This window comes from Gossypium raimondii, chromosome 6 (genome assembly GCF_025698545.1).
Source record: "Gossypium raimondii isolate GPD5lz chromosome 6, ASM2569854v1, whole genome shotgun sequence".
In the NCBI taxonomy this organism is placed as follows: domain Eukaryota; kingdom Viridiplantae; phylum Streptophyta; class Magnoliopsida; order Malvales; family Malvaceae; genus Gossypium; species Gossypium raimondii.
Window position 1 is genome coordinate 59,389,467 of NC_068570.1, and position 17,895 is coordinate 59,407,361.

Here is a 17,895-nt window from a genome sequence, read left to right on the forward strand (position 1 = left end):
TGGTCCGTTTTAAGTTTATAATATTTTATATTATGTTATATTTATATATTATGTAATTTAGAACACAATAAAAAAAATAAACATATACTAAACATATAATACTACTTTAATGTAAACATTTAAATAATGTTAAGACGGCTATATAAAAAATTTCAATAAATTAAAAATGTATAAAATTATTAAATATTAAAATAAAATAAAAAAATTTTAAAAATAATATGGGCGGGTCGATTTGAGTTAGTCTTTTACAAATATAGGCGATTTTGGGTTAAGTTTCAGGTCCATATTTCGAGTTGGGCCGGGCTTAGACAAGCATAAAATATGTTAAATCATGCTTAAACCCGACTTGAACTCGGCCCGAGCCGGCCCATAAGCACTTCTAGTTGAGGAATGGATATAGATAGTTTTAGACATTCTATCAAAAATGACATATATAATGGAATTATTGAAAAAAATTCCAAATATACAAATAGTACGGGTTGGTAGTAGCTATTATTATTTTATCAGTACAACATTAACGGAAGGGTAAGGGGATGATGAATTTTGAACCCGTATTATCTAGAGTAGGAAAAAATAATAATATTTAGTGGAATATGATTTGTTTAAAGGGCATGTTTATCCTAATTTGATATGTATGTTATATTGAAGTTTTCGCGTTTTTGGTAATTTCGCTACTTATTTGGTGCCACTAAATCAGGGGACACCAAGTTCGATCAATCGCTTCATAACAATATAGATGACAATTGTTATTATTGATATAGATCAGATCAACTTGGATTTTAAAATTTTTGAGTCACTTAAATTTAGATCAATTTCGAGATCAAGTAATTTTAAGGTTTAAAATTTTCGGCATCATTTTAGTTAGGTCAATTTTAAGTTTAGGTTATTTTAAGCATAAATTAATTTTAAAACTTAGTCATTTTAAGCTCAAATCGTTTCGAATTCGGATAAATCATTTGAATATGCATGTTTGAATAAATTCAAATTTAGACACTTCCAAATCCAAATTATTTACTTTTAAAATCACATTTCACTAAAAAGATTTTTTTTTAATATTCATGATTAAGACTTGTTTTGGGAAGATTGTTTATGCTTAGATATCTTCTCCATTTTCTTCATTTTACAATTAAAATGTTCTATTTTATATAGTGTCCAATTTAACTTTTATTTGCAATTTTTGTCAATTTTTTCATTTAAAAAAAAGATTAATTCGACCATCGAACTTTAAAGAAAAAATCTAGTTAATTTTTAACGAAAATATAAACTAAAATGTTAAAATATTAAACATGTTAACCACGTAACACTTCATGTGTACTTTCACTAAATTTTTATGAATTTTTGTAAGTTTTATTTTTTTATAATTTTAATTTATTTGTTGACATAACACATAAGACACGGTATCATATTAACAAAAATGTATATTGATTGCCACACAAATTGCCTCGCCAACAATGTTCAAAAATTAATATTTTAATCAACATTCAAAAATTAAAGACTAAATTTAACTAAAAAAATAAGAATCAAATTAACAAAAAAAAAAACATAAACTTTAAGGACTAAATTTATCATTATATCTTTTTACCATCAATAAAATAGTTATCTTAACCTCTCATTTTCTCCGGATCCATTTAATTCAAACCCAAAACTAATCCGAAACATTCCAAATGTCCATAACTCAAAATCATCCTATCCGAAAAACCGTAGCTCGAAACTCAAAACAACCCAAACTCGAAATAATTTGAACCAAAAACAATTCAAACCCAAAATTAACCCAAACCTAAACATACCCAATCTTGAAGTTGACTCAAAGCAAAAAAAAAATCCAAATTTTTTTAAAAACAAAAAAACCAACTAGATTGACCTGCCCAATTAACTATGGAACCATTTTTAACAAAATTCCACAAGTTCGCTTTACAATTGCTTGGCATCAGCCTAAATAATCCAAAATCGACTTTTATGATGACAGATTGGGTCAAGTTCATATTCAAGTAACCCGGATTGAGCTTTCGTGTTCGAAGTAGAATTCACAGGTCTAATCTCTCGTGTCTAAAACCAGTGATTACTCATTATGATACAACCTTGCAAACAATACTTGCTTAGCTTAACAGAAAAAAAAACCCGGGACACGAAAAGCCGAAACAAATTAAACCAAATCAACCCAGATTGATATGGTTAGAGCTTAAAAAAAGGCAACCCTGTAATACCTTTAAGCAAGAACCTTATAACAAAATGTAGTGATTGAAAAAGCATTTCATAAATGGTCATAAAATTGAAACTTAAGGTAGTACTAAGATTCGCTTTATATAGCTAAAAGTCTTTGTAAAAAACAGCAATAGCTCGAAACTAGAATCCGAAAGGAGGCAACAAAGACAAGCCATAGGAAGCATACAGAGAGTCCCGATTGTGCCACGCATGCCGTCCGGTAGAGAAGAACTCTACAGAAAGTCATACTGTGTAGCGATTCTTGGCACCTCTGTCGAGCTTCTTTGCATCATCCTGAAAAGGGCAAATAGGAAGTGTTTGTTTATAAAGCAAGAAACTCAAGACATAAACCTGAAAGATCACTGCAAATTAAAAGAAGCCATTACATGAAATATGAAGCCGATAGTGTCGTTGTAATCAAGTAACTCTTTCCACTGTTTCCCAATGCTCACCTGCATCCAAACCAAGAAAAACCCGTGAGAACGGTTAAGGAAATTGCGGTAAAAGTACCATGGAGGCCCCTGTACTAGGAGTTCGAAAGTATTTTGCCCCATTTACTCAAAACATAGGCAAATTAGTCCCTATACTTTAGATTAAAGAGTAAATTAGTCTTTATGTTAAAATTTTCATCCATTTGTACTGTTAAAAACTAGCGTTGCTGACAAATTAACTAGACAGAGACACGTGACATGCCACATGTACCTCGTACTGAGATACAAATACTGGTTTTTAACAGCAAAAATGGATGAACTTTTTAACAGAATGACCAGTTTTCTCTTTGATCTAATATATAAAGATAGATTTGCCCATTTTCTACCAGTTTTCTCTTTGATCTAATATATAAAGATAGATTTGCCCATTTTCTGAGTAGAGGGGGAAAAATTCAATCCAACTCTTAGTACAGAAGCCTCTATGATACTTTTACTGTCATTTTTCGTAATGAAGTAACTCTTAAGTCACCTGCGCAGTTTCATTGGCAGCATTCTTGGTCCACAATGCTATTTTTTCCAGCTTGCCTCTCACACTAACAACTGCTCCACAGATTTCATCACCGTACTCAAACTGTTCCCCTATCAAAGCCAGCAACTAGTACAGAAAAAAATATACAACAGATGAGGCCTCGTTTTTCACTTAAGCATCGAATTTTCAGGAAAAAAGTACACCATTATATCATCTGAAACAATACCGTGTACAACCAAGACGTATCTGATTTCCCCTTTGGGAAACTTACAGTCCACTTGCCTCCGTTAGCACAGACAGGGTCTTCCCACTTGGGCTCGATTTTATGTTTGAAACAATGGAAGTCCGCTCCATGAGGCAATTTGCTTGGATGATGTATGTTATTGTAAAGACTGTAATCAGAAAAGTTCAAAAGTTAAATCCATAGCTAACATTCACTTGAGAAACAAATAGAAACTAACAAAATAAATGACACATGAAATCCGCAATAAATGGCAGCGATATATATGAAGATGGTCCAAATAGCTGTTTTCTGATGATCACGTAACTTATTCGACAGGAGGCACCAAGCAACAATCCCAAATTTTAATAAACAAAGATTAAATTACCTTATGTCAGATAAAACCACTTTCCACAAGGTTGATTACAATGAAATTTAAAGAACAGACCAATTTAATATCATCCATTAAGATCCAAGATCCTTACAGTAAACATTCTTTGATGATAACAGTTAAAGCAATCCCATTTACACTCATCATATATATAAACAAACAGGTGCAAGCTCACACACACACGTATATATGAAAATTTTTCCACAATAACAGTTAAAGCGATCCCATTTACACTCATCATATATATAAACAAACATGCGTGCACACACACACACACATGTGAAAAATAATCCACAATAACAGTTAATGCAATCCCGTAATTCCCATTTACACTCGTCACATATATTAACACACGTATATATATGTATGTGTACATATATATATGAACACTCTTCCACAATAACAGTCAAAGCAAATCCCATTTACACTCACCATATATATATGTATATTGGTATATGTATATATAATCACAAGATTATAAACAGCAATAGTTAACTTCACTGTAATGAGTAGACTAAATTACAAAATATATATATATATATTGGAGTACCAAACAGAAAAATAACTATAGATTATTCAAGGATTTGGTACTACAAATTCATTATGAAGCCCTATTTTGAATAAACCCTATACATTCATTAAATGATCAATAGCAGAAGTAAAACAAAAGCCCTAAATCAAATTCCCAAATTTCAAGAAACCCAAACATCTCCAAAACCCCAAAAAGTAACCCAAAAAACTAATCCAACATCTAACATATCATCAAAAACCCAAAATAAACCATAAAATTCACACCCTTATAATAAAAAAATAAAAAAAAAAGAACAGAAAAATAATAACCTCCAGAATTGTTCGATAGTGGAGAAAGTGTAAATAGGGCGCATAGAACTACCCCAAGTAGCTTGTTTTGATTTAGCAGAAGGGTTATCAAACCAAAAGGTCCATGAATGCTCCAACGGGTGAGGCTGTTCGACGACACCTTTCTTTAACGAAGACGACGTCGTATCATCTTCTTCACCTGCGATCTCCCCTTCTTCAAGTTCACCGTCTTCTTCATCTTTAGTGTTAGGGTTAGGGTTCTTGTTTTCTTCTTCGTTGATGTTCATTGATTTGAGATTTTCTTCAAGCCCCATTTTTTTTTCTCTCGATTTTCTTTCACTTTCCTCTGTTTCTTTGATTTTTATTTGTTCTTTAAATTGCCCAAAGGTTATAAGAAGCCCCATGGATCCTTATAGATTGACCCACAAACCGACTTTATTTCATTGGTCAATAAATAAAGGGGTATTATGAAATTTGGCCCCTAAAGTTGGCAAAAATTATGAATTTTTGTTCTTGAACTTGGTAACTAGATCTATTTTGGCCCCTGAACTTCGAATCTGTTAAGTTTTAATGATGCAATCAATGTTATTGGAGCAAGACAGAATTGGACGGATCAAGGACTGACTGATAAATAATCCTAATAAAAATCGACAACTGAACTAGGTTAATATTTTTTATATTTTTATATTTCTATGAATTTTTAATTATTTATTTAATTATTGTTGGTCTGGTAGTCGAATCAGGCGAAGTGGTTGAATCTGGAATCGGTTGTCAGACCTATTCAACCACTGGTCTGATTATTAAAACATTGAATGTGACACTCTGATATTGTACGACGTCATCATCTAAGAATTTATATAATTTTTAAATTTTTCAAGTGATGACGTGGCATAATTTCAGAGTGCCACATAATCAAACTTTTATATTTTTCAATTTAAGGGACCAAAATGAACCCAGTTGTTAAAATTCAAGTGTCAAAGTAAACAAAAAAATAAATACAAGTACCAAAGTAAACCTAGTTGTCAAGTTTAGGGGTAAAAATTTATATTATCCCCTAAATAAATATATGTATATTGAAATATAAGTTATAAAACAGGAAATAAATTGGTTATTTTGCATATTTGTTTTATGGTCAATGTTTAGAGTTTGTGATTATCTTTATTAACAATGTTGTCTCTAATGTTTGAATATGTGTTCTCTCATTTATTTATAAATATCCTTATTCAATGGTCGAGTTATCTCGTATGAATAAAGTCGAGCTAGGGGCCCCAAAATGAGAAATTATCCCTTTAGTCCTTCTAAAATTTGAAACGTTTTAAGTTAATTCAGTAGTAAAATTGTATTTTGACTCATTCTAAAATTTAAAAATCAATTGCGGCCTCTCTAAGAACGAAAATTTTATAGTTCATTCCCTGAAAAATTGTAAGATTTTATGTTAATACAAAGACGAAATTACATTTTAACTCTCTAAAAAATTATACTTCAAATTCTAACCCTTAAGAAAAATCATTACTTCAATTTCATATGAGAGATGTTTTTAAATTCAAGCAATTAATTTATAAAAAAAGTTTCAACTATTCGTTCAAATTTAAAAGTTTTATCCAATATATATAAGTGTTTGTTAAAAATAAATAAATAAAATAGGCTTGAGCAAACTATTAGACCTCTTATTTAATCTAATTAGGCTAAATGATCAGATTGCAGCAAATACTCGGTTACTCACACGAGGACCAGATATTTCAAAATGGTCAAATATATACTAAACCTTTTTGAAAATATTCAAGTAAGGGTTTTTTAAATATCGTATATTAATTTTTAAATTATGGTTATTTTTTCAAGTCATATCTGTCTCAACTGTTAATAGATCGTCATTCACCTAATGTCATACTACAAATAAGAGAGAAATGTGTGAAAACCGCTTTATTTGAGTATGTTCAAACATGTTTAGCCATTATTTGATTATTTTGAAAAGTTTAGTTCTTACGTGAGTAACCTTTAAAAGGTTTAATCTAAATTTAAGCATTTAGCCAAAATTTTTAGGTCTAGCACTAAATCAACTCAATTATATATATTATATGAATTTTTAAATAGAATTGACGTAATTTTTTACCCATGAACCTGATAATCAGGTCCACTTTGATATCTAATTTTTTTATTGTTCACATTAGTCCCAAAACCTAACAGCTTTTCTTAGTTTAATCCTCGAACATGGATTTCATTAAAGCGTGATAACGTGACACTTAGACATTATGCCACCTCATCACCCTTTTTTAAAAAGATATACATATGGTATAAAAATTAAGAATTATATATATTTAAAAATTTTGAATAATGACATGGCACACATATTAACAAAAATCAAGTTTAGGGGTTAAATTAAAAGAAATTAAAAAATTGAGACTAAAATGAACTAAAAAATTTTGTTGACCCTTTTAATATAATTAACTACATTTACATATTATAAATAGAAAACCTTCTCTTATATTAAAATCCAGGCCAAATATTCAAAAATTATAACCCAATAGCCCAAACCCAAATGATAATTCTTAAAAACTTAAACCCATTCCTTCTTTTACTACAACTAAAATAATAAAACATAGGTCCTTGTACTCTTTACAAATTTAAAATTTAGTCTCTTTACTTTTATTTTTATGAATTTAGTCCATCTACTTTTAATATTTCAAAATTCAAGTCCAATCGTTAACACTTTTAATTTTTATTAAATTAATCAGTGTGACATTTTAAAATTAAAAAAACCTCAGTAGCAATATAACTAAAAAGTAACATTGTAATAAACTTGAATTTAATAAAATAATTTTAACAATAATAGTTGAACCTGGATTTTGAAATTTTAAAAATAAAAGGACTAAATTTCAATTTTATCAAAAAGTACAAAAAATTGTACCATATTTTAACCTAAAACAAGTTTGCTTCATATCCCCCTTTAATGCTTGCAATTCTGTTAAGAAACACCAAAAGATATGAACCCTTCTAATCAATGATGTTCCTTCTTCAATGGGGCAAGTGCAATGATAGTGGGTAGGGATGAAAAATAGTTGTTAGAGTTTCTATCTTGATTTGATAATTTTTGTTATTAAATCGGATTTTGGAACTGGTCTAATTTTTAAATTGATTAAGTGAGTCGGGTTGAGTTTAGAAAAAAGTTGTCCTATCCTATTTCGGGATAATTATCAATATACTATTATATATATAGGGTGCATTTGGATAGAACCTAATAATTGAATGAGAGTGTAATTGTAATTTTAAAAATATATAATTCCTTAAATGTGTGTGGCTAACTGAATGTAATAATATTATAATTACGTATGTCATGTTTGGTAGTATAAGTTATAATTAAACGATTCGTAATTTATATTTTTAAAAATATTAAATACTATAAAAATTATTAGCATGATAAAAAATTCTAAACAAGTAACCAAAATTAAAATCAAATCAAATTATCATATGTATTATGTTAGTTCAAAAAGTAATCGATAATACGGTTACTAATAAAATAACAAGAAAAATAAACGTCATATGCAATTTTATTTAATTGTTCCATATTTGTTGGGTTATTAATTTCCTCTTTCGTATTTAACATGAGCTCATTTTCATTGAATGTTGATCCTTGATCGAGTTCATTATCATCATCCGAATCTGTATCATTAATATTATCAAGATCTCTTTCTTTCATGTATTCTTCGAAGTATTGACATTCCTGAATCCACCTATGAATGAAGTTGCAAAGAATGCAACACGTTAGTATGGTCCAACCTTTTTTTTTTTTATACTACACTAAAGTGATGTTATTAATATGAGAATTTTTTAGAACAAATGTATTCTCAATCACATTTCGAAATTTTGGACGTTTCAAATTAAAGAGTTCATAACTCGATGCTTGTGTGAAGCTCCATCTCTCAAATGACATCATATTCATATCCCATAATATAGTGCATGAAAACTTTTTTTGCGTAGTTTGGTTATTATATTTTTCTTAGCAACGATATTATATTTATAAACTTAAAAAATATATATATATATTAGTAATACAACTAAAATTGTATTTAACTAATGTAATATTTTTTATACAATGTAACAATAATTTGACAATAAATCACAATTAAAAAAATATAATTCAAAATTAAAATTGTGGCATATCGAATTAGATCGAGTCAAAGACGAGTATAACTTTGATTTTTCAAGTAAGGTTTGAGATGAATAAATTAATATTTAATTTCGGATTGAGCTAGAATTAGGTTATATGTTGGGAGCATTGAGTTGAGTTCGGCAAAAAACCATCTTGCCCCGTTGCCATCTCTAGTAGTGGGGAAAGCTCCAACTGGCAACCCTCAATTGTAGCAAGCCAAGCTCAAATTAATTCGACTTGATTGAACATGAAATATTTGAATATGACTTGGTTTCGATCTAGATAAAACAATATGCCCATGTTTTGAATTGGGATCTGGCCACAACCTAAGTTGAAATAATAAGTAATAACATCATATTTAGACTCACCTTACCCATGAACAAGTCTAATAAAAAAACAAACTAGAGTGAAACTCTATATGTTATCCATAAAAAAGATACGTTTCTAACCATTATATTAGTTTCATGTCGAATGACAAATACGTCTATCCAATGTGGTAAACTACATCTAAAGTCATTAAACTATTAGTAAATTTATGTTTCGATCACTTAACTTCAAAAAGTTACAAAATGGTCATTGAACTATCCTAAAGTTTTCATTTAAGTCATTAGGCTATTAAAATCATTGCTATATGGCCTTCTTTGTTCATACCGCCTACACCAACCGAAAGTTCTCCTTCTCTTTCTGTTTTACAATTTAATTTCTTTTATGTCTGACACTGACCGTCAAATCGACTTGGATCTAAGATATGTTCTTCTACTCATCAATGGGTACCAATCCACTGTATTGATCGTCAAATCGTCGATTGGAGCTCACAAGTTGGACTTAAAAAAAAAAACTTAACAACCCAATGTCTTAAATAAAATCTTTCAAATAGTCCAATAACTTTAATGAAAACTTTCAAATATTTCAACGGCCATCTTGTAACTTTTTGAAATTAAATGACCAAAACGTAAACTTACTAATAATTTATTAACATTGGGTGAAATTTACCCATTTAATATTTTCAATTAACATAACTCGTTTACACTAACGAGACCTAAAAAAAAGGGCAAATTGCAAAGCCTTCACGTAAAAGTATATGATAAAAGCTTCCTAGAGTGTACTCCAATTACATTGAGTAGCCCAAGCAACAAGACATTATTTGCAACACGTTTCTCTTTCTCTTTGTTTTCTTTTTCCTATAGAAATTTGTCTTTACCTTAATTTAGGTATACATAACTATATAAATCATTTGGGTATTTGTTTTTTTTTCCATTTTAAGTAATCATAATTTCCGGACACGTTTGAACTCGAATTTTTTAAGATAATTGAACTAAGACTCGATTCATAAAATATATAAACTTTTAAATAGTAAGATAAAGAATAAGGTAAATTACATTAGTAGTCATCTAACTATTTTTTTTTCTTTTTCAGTCACTAAATTATGAAAAATTATAAAATGGTCATTTAACTATCCAAATTTGTCTTTTCTAGTCACACAACTATCTTGGATTTTTGGATGTTTTTATTTTTACGTAAGCCAGCTGGTGACAAAAAAAAATTAAATGGTTTGATGACCATTTTGTAACTTTTCATAGTTGGGTGACCAAAAAAGAAAAAAAAACATAGTTGAGTGACTATTTTGTAACTTTTCATCGTTAGTTGATCAAAAAAGAAAAAAATCATAGTTGGGTGACATCTACTAAAAAAATATAAGTGAGGTGTCATGTGTACCTCATGATGACATGCAAATATCAGCTTTTAATAGTAGAAATAAATGAAAATTTAACAAAAAAAACCCAATTTGCTCTTTGGTCTAACATATAATGATTAATTTGTCCATTTTTTGAGTAAAAAGGGACAAAATGCAATCCGACTCCAAGTATAGGGGCCTCTATGGTACTTTTACCTTCTTTTCTCATTTTGACTCTCAACCTTCAAATTTTAATCAATTTTTTAGGGAGAAAAAACTAACCGAATTGTTAAAATTTTAACAACAATGATATGATAACCACGTGACAGTTTATGTGTACTTCATAAAAAAATATCAACATAAGCAATGAAACACATGTAAACCATTACATGAGCTGTTAGAGTGAAGCCAGAAAATTACTTTAAATGGGCTAAAGATAAATAATAATTTTTTGGGGTCAAAATACAATTTCACCATTATACTAACATATAATTTCATAAAATTTGTAATTATAAAATTATAAAATAAAACAACTTAATCATTTTTATTAAATAAAATAAAATAAATAATTATAAAATATAAATATAAAACTAATAAAATGTAAAATTTATTCTAAAAATATAAAAAGTAAAAGGTGACAGGGTACCGCCCTTAGTTGGACACCCTTTTATAATTAAAATAATATTTTTTTATTGTATTTTATTAAAATATTATTTTTTATAGATAATATCATTTGACATATTGACGATATTGTATTTCATTATTCAAAATAATTCATTATTGTAAATAATTTGCTTTCTATATTTATTTTTAACGCACTTAAACCTATGTTGTTCTGTATTTATAATGCGTTTCAGTACATTCAAATCTATATCTTTCTGCATTAATAATGTGCTTCAGCGTATTCGAACCCACGTCCTCCTACATTAACAACAATATACATATCAATCGAGTTAAGATTTAATCGACATTATATGTGTTTTTATTAAAATGATAAAAATAGTAAATGAAAGGATAAAAACATAATTTAAAATGAACGTAGGGTTGTAAAGTGATCCACGTCATTGATTGGAAAATCTCACAATATATTATTTGGCATTTTCCTTCCCGACAACTCATCTATTCATTGTCTGCCACGTTTGCAAGTTTGCAATGATTTATTATAAAAGCCCATGCACTGCACGTGGCTTCGTTGTCAATCCTCTCTAAAATTCTTTTTTTTTTAAATATGTGAAAATCAAATAAAATATTATTCAATTATAATTATTTTATATAAATAATATATAATTAATTAAAATATTTATTATTCTTATTATTTATTCGCTTTTGATTTTGTTTTTTGCATGTCTAGTCAAATACTTAAAAGATAAATTGAAAATAAATTATTTTATAGACCATTTTCATCACATCATTCATGATCTTGTCCAATTAAAGAGGACACATCATCTTTGATTCGGAAATTTAATCCAAATGTACATATGATATGGAAAAGAAGATACTATAAATAATGTGATGAAAATGATCCATAAAATAATTTTTCTAAATTGAAGAAAATGAATAAATATATATGTATATATATATATAAACAATATATAAGAATGGATAATGCATATTTGCATCCAAAATTCTGATTAATATTTAAAATTATAAATAAAATAAAATACCTTTGATTGAAGTTCTTTTATGTTCAACCAAACAGAAAATAATATCTAATTATTTTTTTCAATTTAAAGGATAGTTATTTTTTTGGTAGAAAATAATAGTATAAAGCGAAACATCAACTAGTTAAATTTTAATTGCATCGATTGAACTAGATTAGCTAATAGTAAAATTTTCACCAAATCCAAGATTATCGTATACTTGCAAACTTGAAACTAAAAGAAATATAACATCTAACCATATGATCGAAATACTTATAGTTACTTTATCTTCTTCTATTTTTCTTAATTTGTATAATTTTTATTTTTTAAAATTTCTTATAGTTATATCCATTTCCTTAAAATATTCATATTCTAAAATACTTATATTGATCAAAATTAAAAGTTCTATATAAATTATAGAAAAATCTCAAAATTGCACGTGAACATTGAAATACATGAACTTTGATTTAGTATAATTATATATTATATTATTTTTTGAACATTAATCTCATTATAGGTTCTTATTATTTAATACAATGTCTAGAACTACCTATAAACCCTCCCAAAATAGGAGGATAATACGCTTCAGCGCACTCGAACCCATGTCCTCCTGCTGGTAACAATGTCGATGGCAATCGAGCTAAGACTCAATCGATACATATTTAAAAATAATAATGATTTAATTTTGAGACAAATCTCAAAACTATGCATAGCAAACTTCGGTTTAATATGAAATTCTATACATAAATTTTGGTTTAAATTTATAAACACAATATTGATATAGCATAATTTATGCTTATATATTGCATACACAAATAATTACATTTATCCAATATAAAAATAAATCAATATATATTTTAAATGTGTATGATTGAATCAAAATTAAAATTTCATATATATATATATATATATATTATCGAGATCAAAATTCATGTATAATTTTAAGATTTATCCTTATAAATTTAGAATATAGTTTTAAGTCTAATTTACTAAAATTAAATACATTCATATTAAGAATATTCCACTGAATTATAAGTGAAAAATATAATCAAATTCTTAAAAAAAATCAAACTAAGAAATTAAATTACATGAAAACTAGAAATTAAAGCAAAAAGAAAAAAATCATAAGCAAATAGAAAGATATAGTAATAATAATTGAAACTCATCAATAATTTTTATATATAACATATAAAATCAAATTCTTTTTTCCCAATCCATTTCTGAATTTTGAAATGATGAAAAAAAAAGAATTGAAAAAAAATTAAACATATATATAATTTTTTTATACTTCCAAAAATCCAGTCAACCTGAGAATCGAATTCCGAACTTGACTCAAATTCCTTCCTTTAAGCGTTCTTCCATTACCTGTACAAACCGAAAACGCCGTTTTCGCAGCGATTCTCCGTTCTAATATCACATGCGGCGGCACAATTTCCCGATCTTCATCTAAATCACCACCGTAATCGAAAACGATAGTACTACGTTGATGAAGCGGGATGTTAACGGGAACAGAACGGACGGTTTTGGATAAGAATCGCCGGCGATCTATTAATTCATCGGAGGGAAGAGGAGCTCCGCCGTTAAGCGTGGCGTCGGGGAATATAACATCTGATTCTTGGAATTCTTCTTCGGCTGCCATTGAAGAAAAAAGGGGGAAAAGGAATCAGATTTTCAGAGATTATTTTGAAAAACAAAAATTTGAAGGGAAAATGAGAAGCGAAAATGGCACTGGTTTCAGTTTATTATTATAATGTTGGTGATTGAGACGAAGATGACGTCATCCAAACAATCACAAAGCGTTAGAGTACAGTCCCCGCTTTCCTTTATAATAATCACATTATCAGATTTTCTAATAATATTATTATTAAAAATATATATATTTTAAATTTGTTTTTAGTAAAAATATCTTTCCAGTCCCTCTCAATTTCAAAATTGAGTAAATTGGTCCATTTCAAAAAAATTGTAGCAATTTAAACCTTGTCAATCACGGTGTTAATAGAGGTGCTCATGGGACGGGCCGAGCCTAGAAAAAATTTTGTCCCACATCCTAGGCCTGGCCCGACCCAACCCGAAATATGGGCCTAAAATTTATCCAGACCCGGCCCGAGAAAAAATTCCTAAGCCCGGTCCTGGCCCGACCAGGCCCTTTTTTTTAAAAACACCAAAAATTTATTTTAAAAAATAAAAAAATAAAAAAGTATTTTAAAAGTATTTTAAAATTTAAAATTTAAAAATAAATATTTATTATAAAGCCCGGCCCGACCCAGCCCATGAGCACCTCTAGGTGTTAATGTCTTCCATCAATTGTACATAATTTTGATTGGTATAGTAACAAATTTAGCCTTTATATTTACATATTTTTGTCATTTTGGCCTTAATTCTAAAAAAAAAAACAATTTTACCATAATCATTTACATATTTACACAAATGTTGCGAAAAAAATTTGTTAAATTGGGACCAAGTTGACAGAATGTGTAAACTTTGAGGGTTAAATTTATTGTTGTACCAATCAAAATCATGTACAATTAGTGGAAAACATTAACGTCGCAATTACTTGTCCGGTTTCTCACTTTTGAAATTGGCAGGGATTAAATTGCTTTGATTTTTTCGAGAGGGACTGATCTGCTCAATTTTGAAATTGAAAGGGATTGGAGATGTCTTTTTACCTTTGTTTTTTTAATTTATTGATAACATGTTTTAGGTTAAACTACACCCAATGTCACTAAACTATTAGTCTGTTTACGTTTTGGTCACTCAACTTCAAAAAGTTACAAAATGGTTATTGAACTATTCGAAAGTTTTCATTTAATTCACTGGGTTGTTAAAATCGTTATTGTTTGGCCTTCTTCATTTGCATCACCTACACCAATCGAAAGCTCTTTTTCCCCTACTCTTTTATAATTTGTTTTTTGTTTTTTTTTTGCATGAAACAACTTTAAATATCATGAATTTTCAATCCAAAAAACTTTCTTCTTTGATATCTGACACTGACCATCATGTCGACTTAGATCTAAGGTAAGCTCTTTTACTTATCAATGGGTATTGATTTACCATTTTGATCATCGAATCATCACTTGGAGCTCGCTAGCTGAACTTAAAAGAAAAAAACTTAACAACCTAGTGACTTAAACAAAAACTTTCAAATATTTTAGTGATCATTTTGTAACTTTTTTAAGTTGAGTAAAACGTAAACTTTTTAATAATTTAGTGACCTTGAATGTAGTTTATCCTTATTTTAAAGATGAATTGTGAACTAGCTATGATGAGGGAGTTTGGTATACCATGGGGCGTGCTCTTTGTCACTATTATTTGAGGGCTATGGAATGCTTGTAACGCGATAGTTTTTCAGGATAAAACTCTGTCGACTTTACATTTTGGAGTATGCAAAGAAGTTTGCCAAAGACATTGATCAAGACATGAAATAAGCTTTTCCAATTATTGCTAGAGGACCTCATTGGCTCCAACGGAATCGACCACTGATGGGGATGTGCTTGCTTAGCAGTAATGGTGCTATAACAACCTGTACTTGGGTTGCGTTAGTAGGAGGACTGATATCGGATGAGTTTGGTAATTAGTTACGAGGTTTCACTATGAAGATTGGTCTATTAGATCGTGTACAAGCTGAGTTATGGGGCATTCACGAAGGCTTGTGGTTTGCAAAGTTGATGGAAATCCAATGGTGGATAGTCGAGGTCGAGGTCAATGCCTTGGTTGAGGTCATATGACATGGCAGAAAATAAATATATTAAGTTAACTTATGAACCAAAACAATCTAAACATCATCGAATTGCATCAATTTTCAAATTCTCAATTTTTTTAAAGGCTCAATCTTAGTTTGATGTAAAGCTATCCATGGGTCGTTCGGGATCGAATCATGACCTGATTCCAAACAAAAACTCAAGTATAGGCTTACCAGCCCATTTCATTATTTAAAATTTAATAGAATATTAAAAATATATTCTATATTAATATTAATACTTTATAATTAATTTAAAATTTTTAAAAAATATATTATTAAAGTTTAATTCAGGCTAGGTTAAATCAGCTCGAAACATAAAAATTCTTATTCAAGCTTAACTCAAATTTATCGAACTAAACGGACTGCTCGATTTATAGATAAAAAATATTTTTTTCAATTTTAAAAAAATTAGTACAATCATTACTGTTGCTGGTAGTTTCTTTCAAAATTTATCAAATTAATATGTTTATTTTCTGCCACGTCATATGAGAACTAGACCTGTCCATGGGCCGGGCGGCCCGGCCTGGCCCGATGGCCCGCTCGAAATATGGGAGGGTTCGGGTAAAAATATAGGCTCGAAATATGGGCTTGGGCAAAAAAATGAGGCCCGTTTAAAAACGGGTCGGGCCTCGGACACCACTTTTTTGGCCCGAGCCCGGCCCGGCCCGGCCCGTCCCGACCCAAATATAATAAATATATATTTTTTATTTTTATTTTTTAATTTTAAAATACTTTTAAAATAAAATTTTTTATTTTTTTATTTTTAAAATAAAATTTTAATGTTTATTTTAAAAATGGGCTGGGCCGGGCTCCGGCTTATGATATTTTTCACGGGCCGGGCTTAAGTAAAATTTCAGGCCCATATTTCGGGCCGGGCTGGGCCCGAGTCTAGGAGGCGAGCCGAAAATTTTTCTGGGCCCTGCCCATGGACAGGTCTAATGAGAACAACCTTAATCAAAATTCTAAATTGACTAATTTTATCAGAAAATATTTATGATTTTAATGATTGGATTGTGATTTTCAAATTAAAAAAAAAAGTATGAGGATTGAATTTTTAACTTTTAAAGTACAATGACTAAATCTCAAAAATGGTCAAAGAACATAAAAGTAGCTTGGCTAAACTAAGCCTAAACATGTACGGCTAAAAATGAGTAATCAATTGAAATTCAATTCGAATTGCGAGGAATTTTCTACTCTCAAATTTGACGAAACTGAGTGCTTAAAATTGTCTAAAAAGATAGTGTGTTAAATAGAGTGGTAGCGTCTGGTCACGACAAACCATGCTTGATAAGGTTTGAGCACATGCCTTGCAACATATAGGGCAAATGTTCACATTTTCTTAGTAGGTAGTCCTGTGCCGGGCACAGTTCATCTCGACGAGATGCTCCCATTCTGTTTAACACTTTCATTGACCCCCCTAATTTTGTATATTTATCTCTTTAGTCCTTAAATTTTGATGAATTTTTAGTTAATAAATAAGAAAATTAGAGGTTTATTTTAATCCAAATAAATAATAAAAAGATTAACACTAAATTATCTCATTTACACTCTACCCACCAATGATTAGGGGTGACGTGAAACGACGTAAGTGTAAAGCTACACATCCACACAACTCAGTGCATCCCACGGCTCATGCGCCGCATAAGCCACGGTGAGAGCGTAGGCCACACTCGGCTGTGGTGTGGTCCACTATATCTATTGCCTCACTATGAGTTTGAGTAGTTTAAGCCAATTATTTATTGACAAGTGTTAGATGACGTAAATTGTCGATTTCGTGCAAGTAATTATATAAAGGGTTTTGTTTTAATTTTTAATTACTTTTTGTTATAAAAATGCAAATAATTGGTGCATGTGAAGGGTTCCTTTCTATTCTTAATGCTAATCACAATCTCTATTAATTGAAACTTAATTAAAATATACTTATTATATAATTATAATATCGATTAAGTCTTAGTTCAACTGTAATCAGCATTGTTACCAATGCAGGTAGATATAGGTTCGAGTGTGTTGAAGCTAGAGGTGCTCATGAGCTAGGTTGGGTCGGGTTCGAGCCGGATCTAAGTATGATGTTAACATACTTTATGCTTGCCCAAGCCTGGGCT

At 29.5% G+C, this 17,895-nt stretch overlaps 2 protein-coding genes across 2 annotated transcripts; both read right to left on the reverse strand.

Annotated features, from left to right (window-relative positions):
• Positions 1–2,235: 2,235 nt before the first annotated feature.
• Positions 2,236–4,970, reverse strand: LOC105772783 (eukaryotic translation initiation factor 4E-2). The gene is made up of 5 exons (XM_012594232.2): positions 4,614–4,970; positions 3,389–3,554; positions 3,163–3,288; positions 2,589–2,654; positions 2,236–2,496 (listed from the first exon to the last, which is right to left on the reverse strand). The coding sequence occupies exons 1-5, from the start codon at positions 4,904–4,906 to the stop codon at positions 2,446–2,448; spliced, it is 702 nt and encodes a 233-aa protein (XP_012449686.1). The 5' UTR covers positions 4,907–4,970; the 3' UTR covers positions 2,236–2,445.
• Positions 4,971–13,203: 8,233 nt separating this feature from the next.
• Positions 13,204–13,857, reverse strand: LOC105772213 (uncharacterized). The gene has a single exon (XM_012593538.2). It carries the CDS (start codon positions 13,691–13,693, stop codon positions 13,337–13,339), a length of 357 nt encoding a protein of 118 aa, XP_012448992.1. The 5' UTR covers positions 13,694–13,857; the 3' UTR covers positions 13,204–13,336.
• Between the last annotated feature and the right edge of the window lie 4,038 nt (positions 13,858–17,895).

What these genes read in the sequence shown, in the direction of transcription:
- LOC105772783 (XM_012594232.2), bottom strand. Translation starts at nt 4,906, where the DNA reads ATGGGGCTTGAAGAAAATCTCAAATCAATGAACATCAACGAAGAAGAA. An exon ending in ACTATCGAACAATTCTGGAG is followed by an intron (nt 3,555 to 4,613) that starts GTTATTATTTTT and finishes TTCTGATTACAG; the next exon opens with TCTTTACAATAACATACATC. An exon ending in CTATCGGCTTCATATTTCAT is followed by an intron (nt 2,497 to 2,588) that starts GTAATGGCTTCT and finishes TGCCCTTTTCAG; the next exon opens with GATGATGCAAAGAAGCTCGA.
- LOC105772213 (XM_012593538.2), bottom strand. Translation starts at nt 13,693, where the DNA reads ATGGCAGCCGAAGAAGAATTCCAAGAATCAGATGTTATATTCCCCGAC.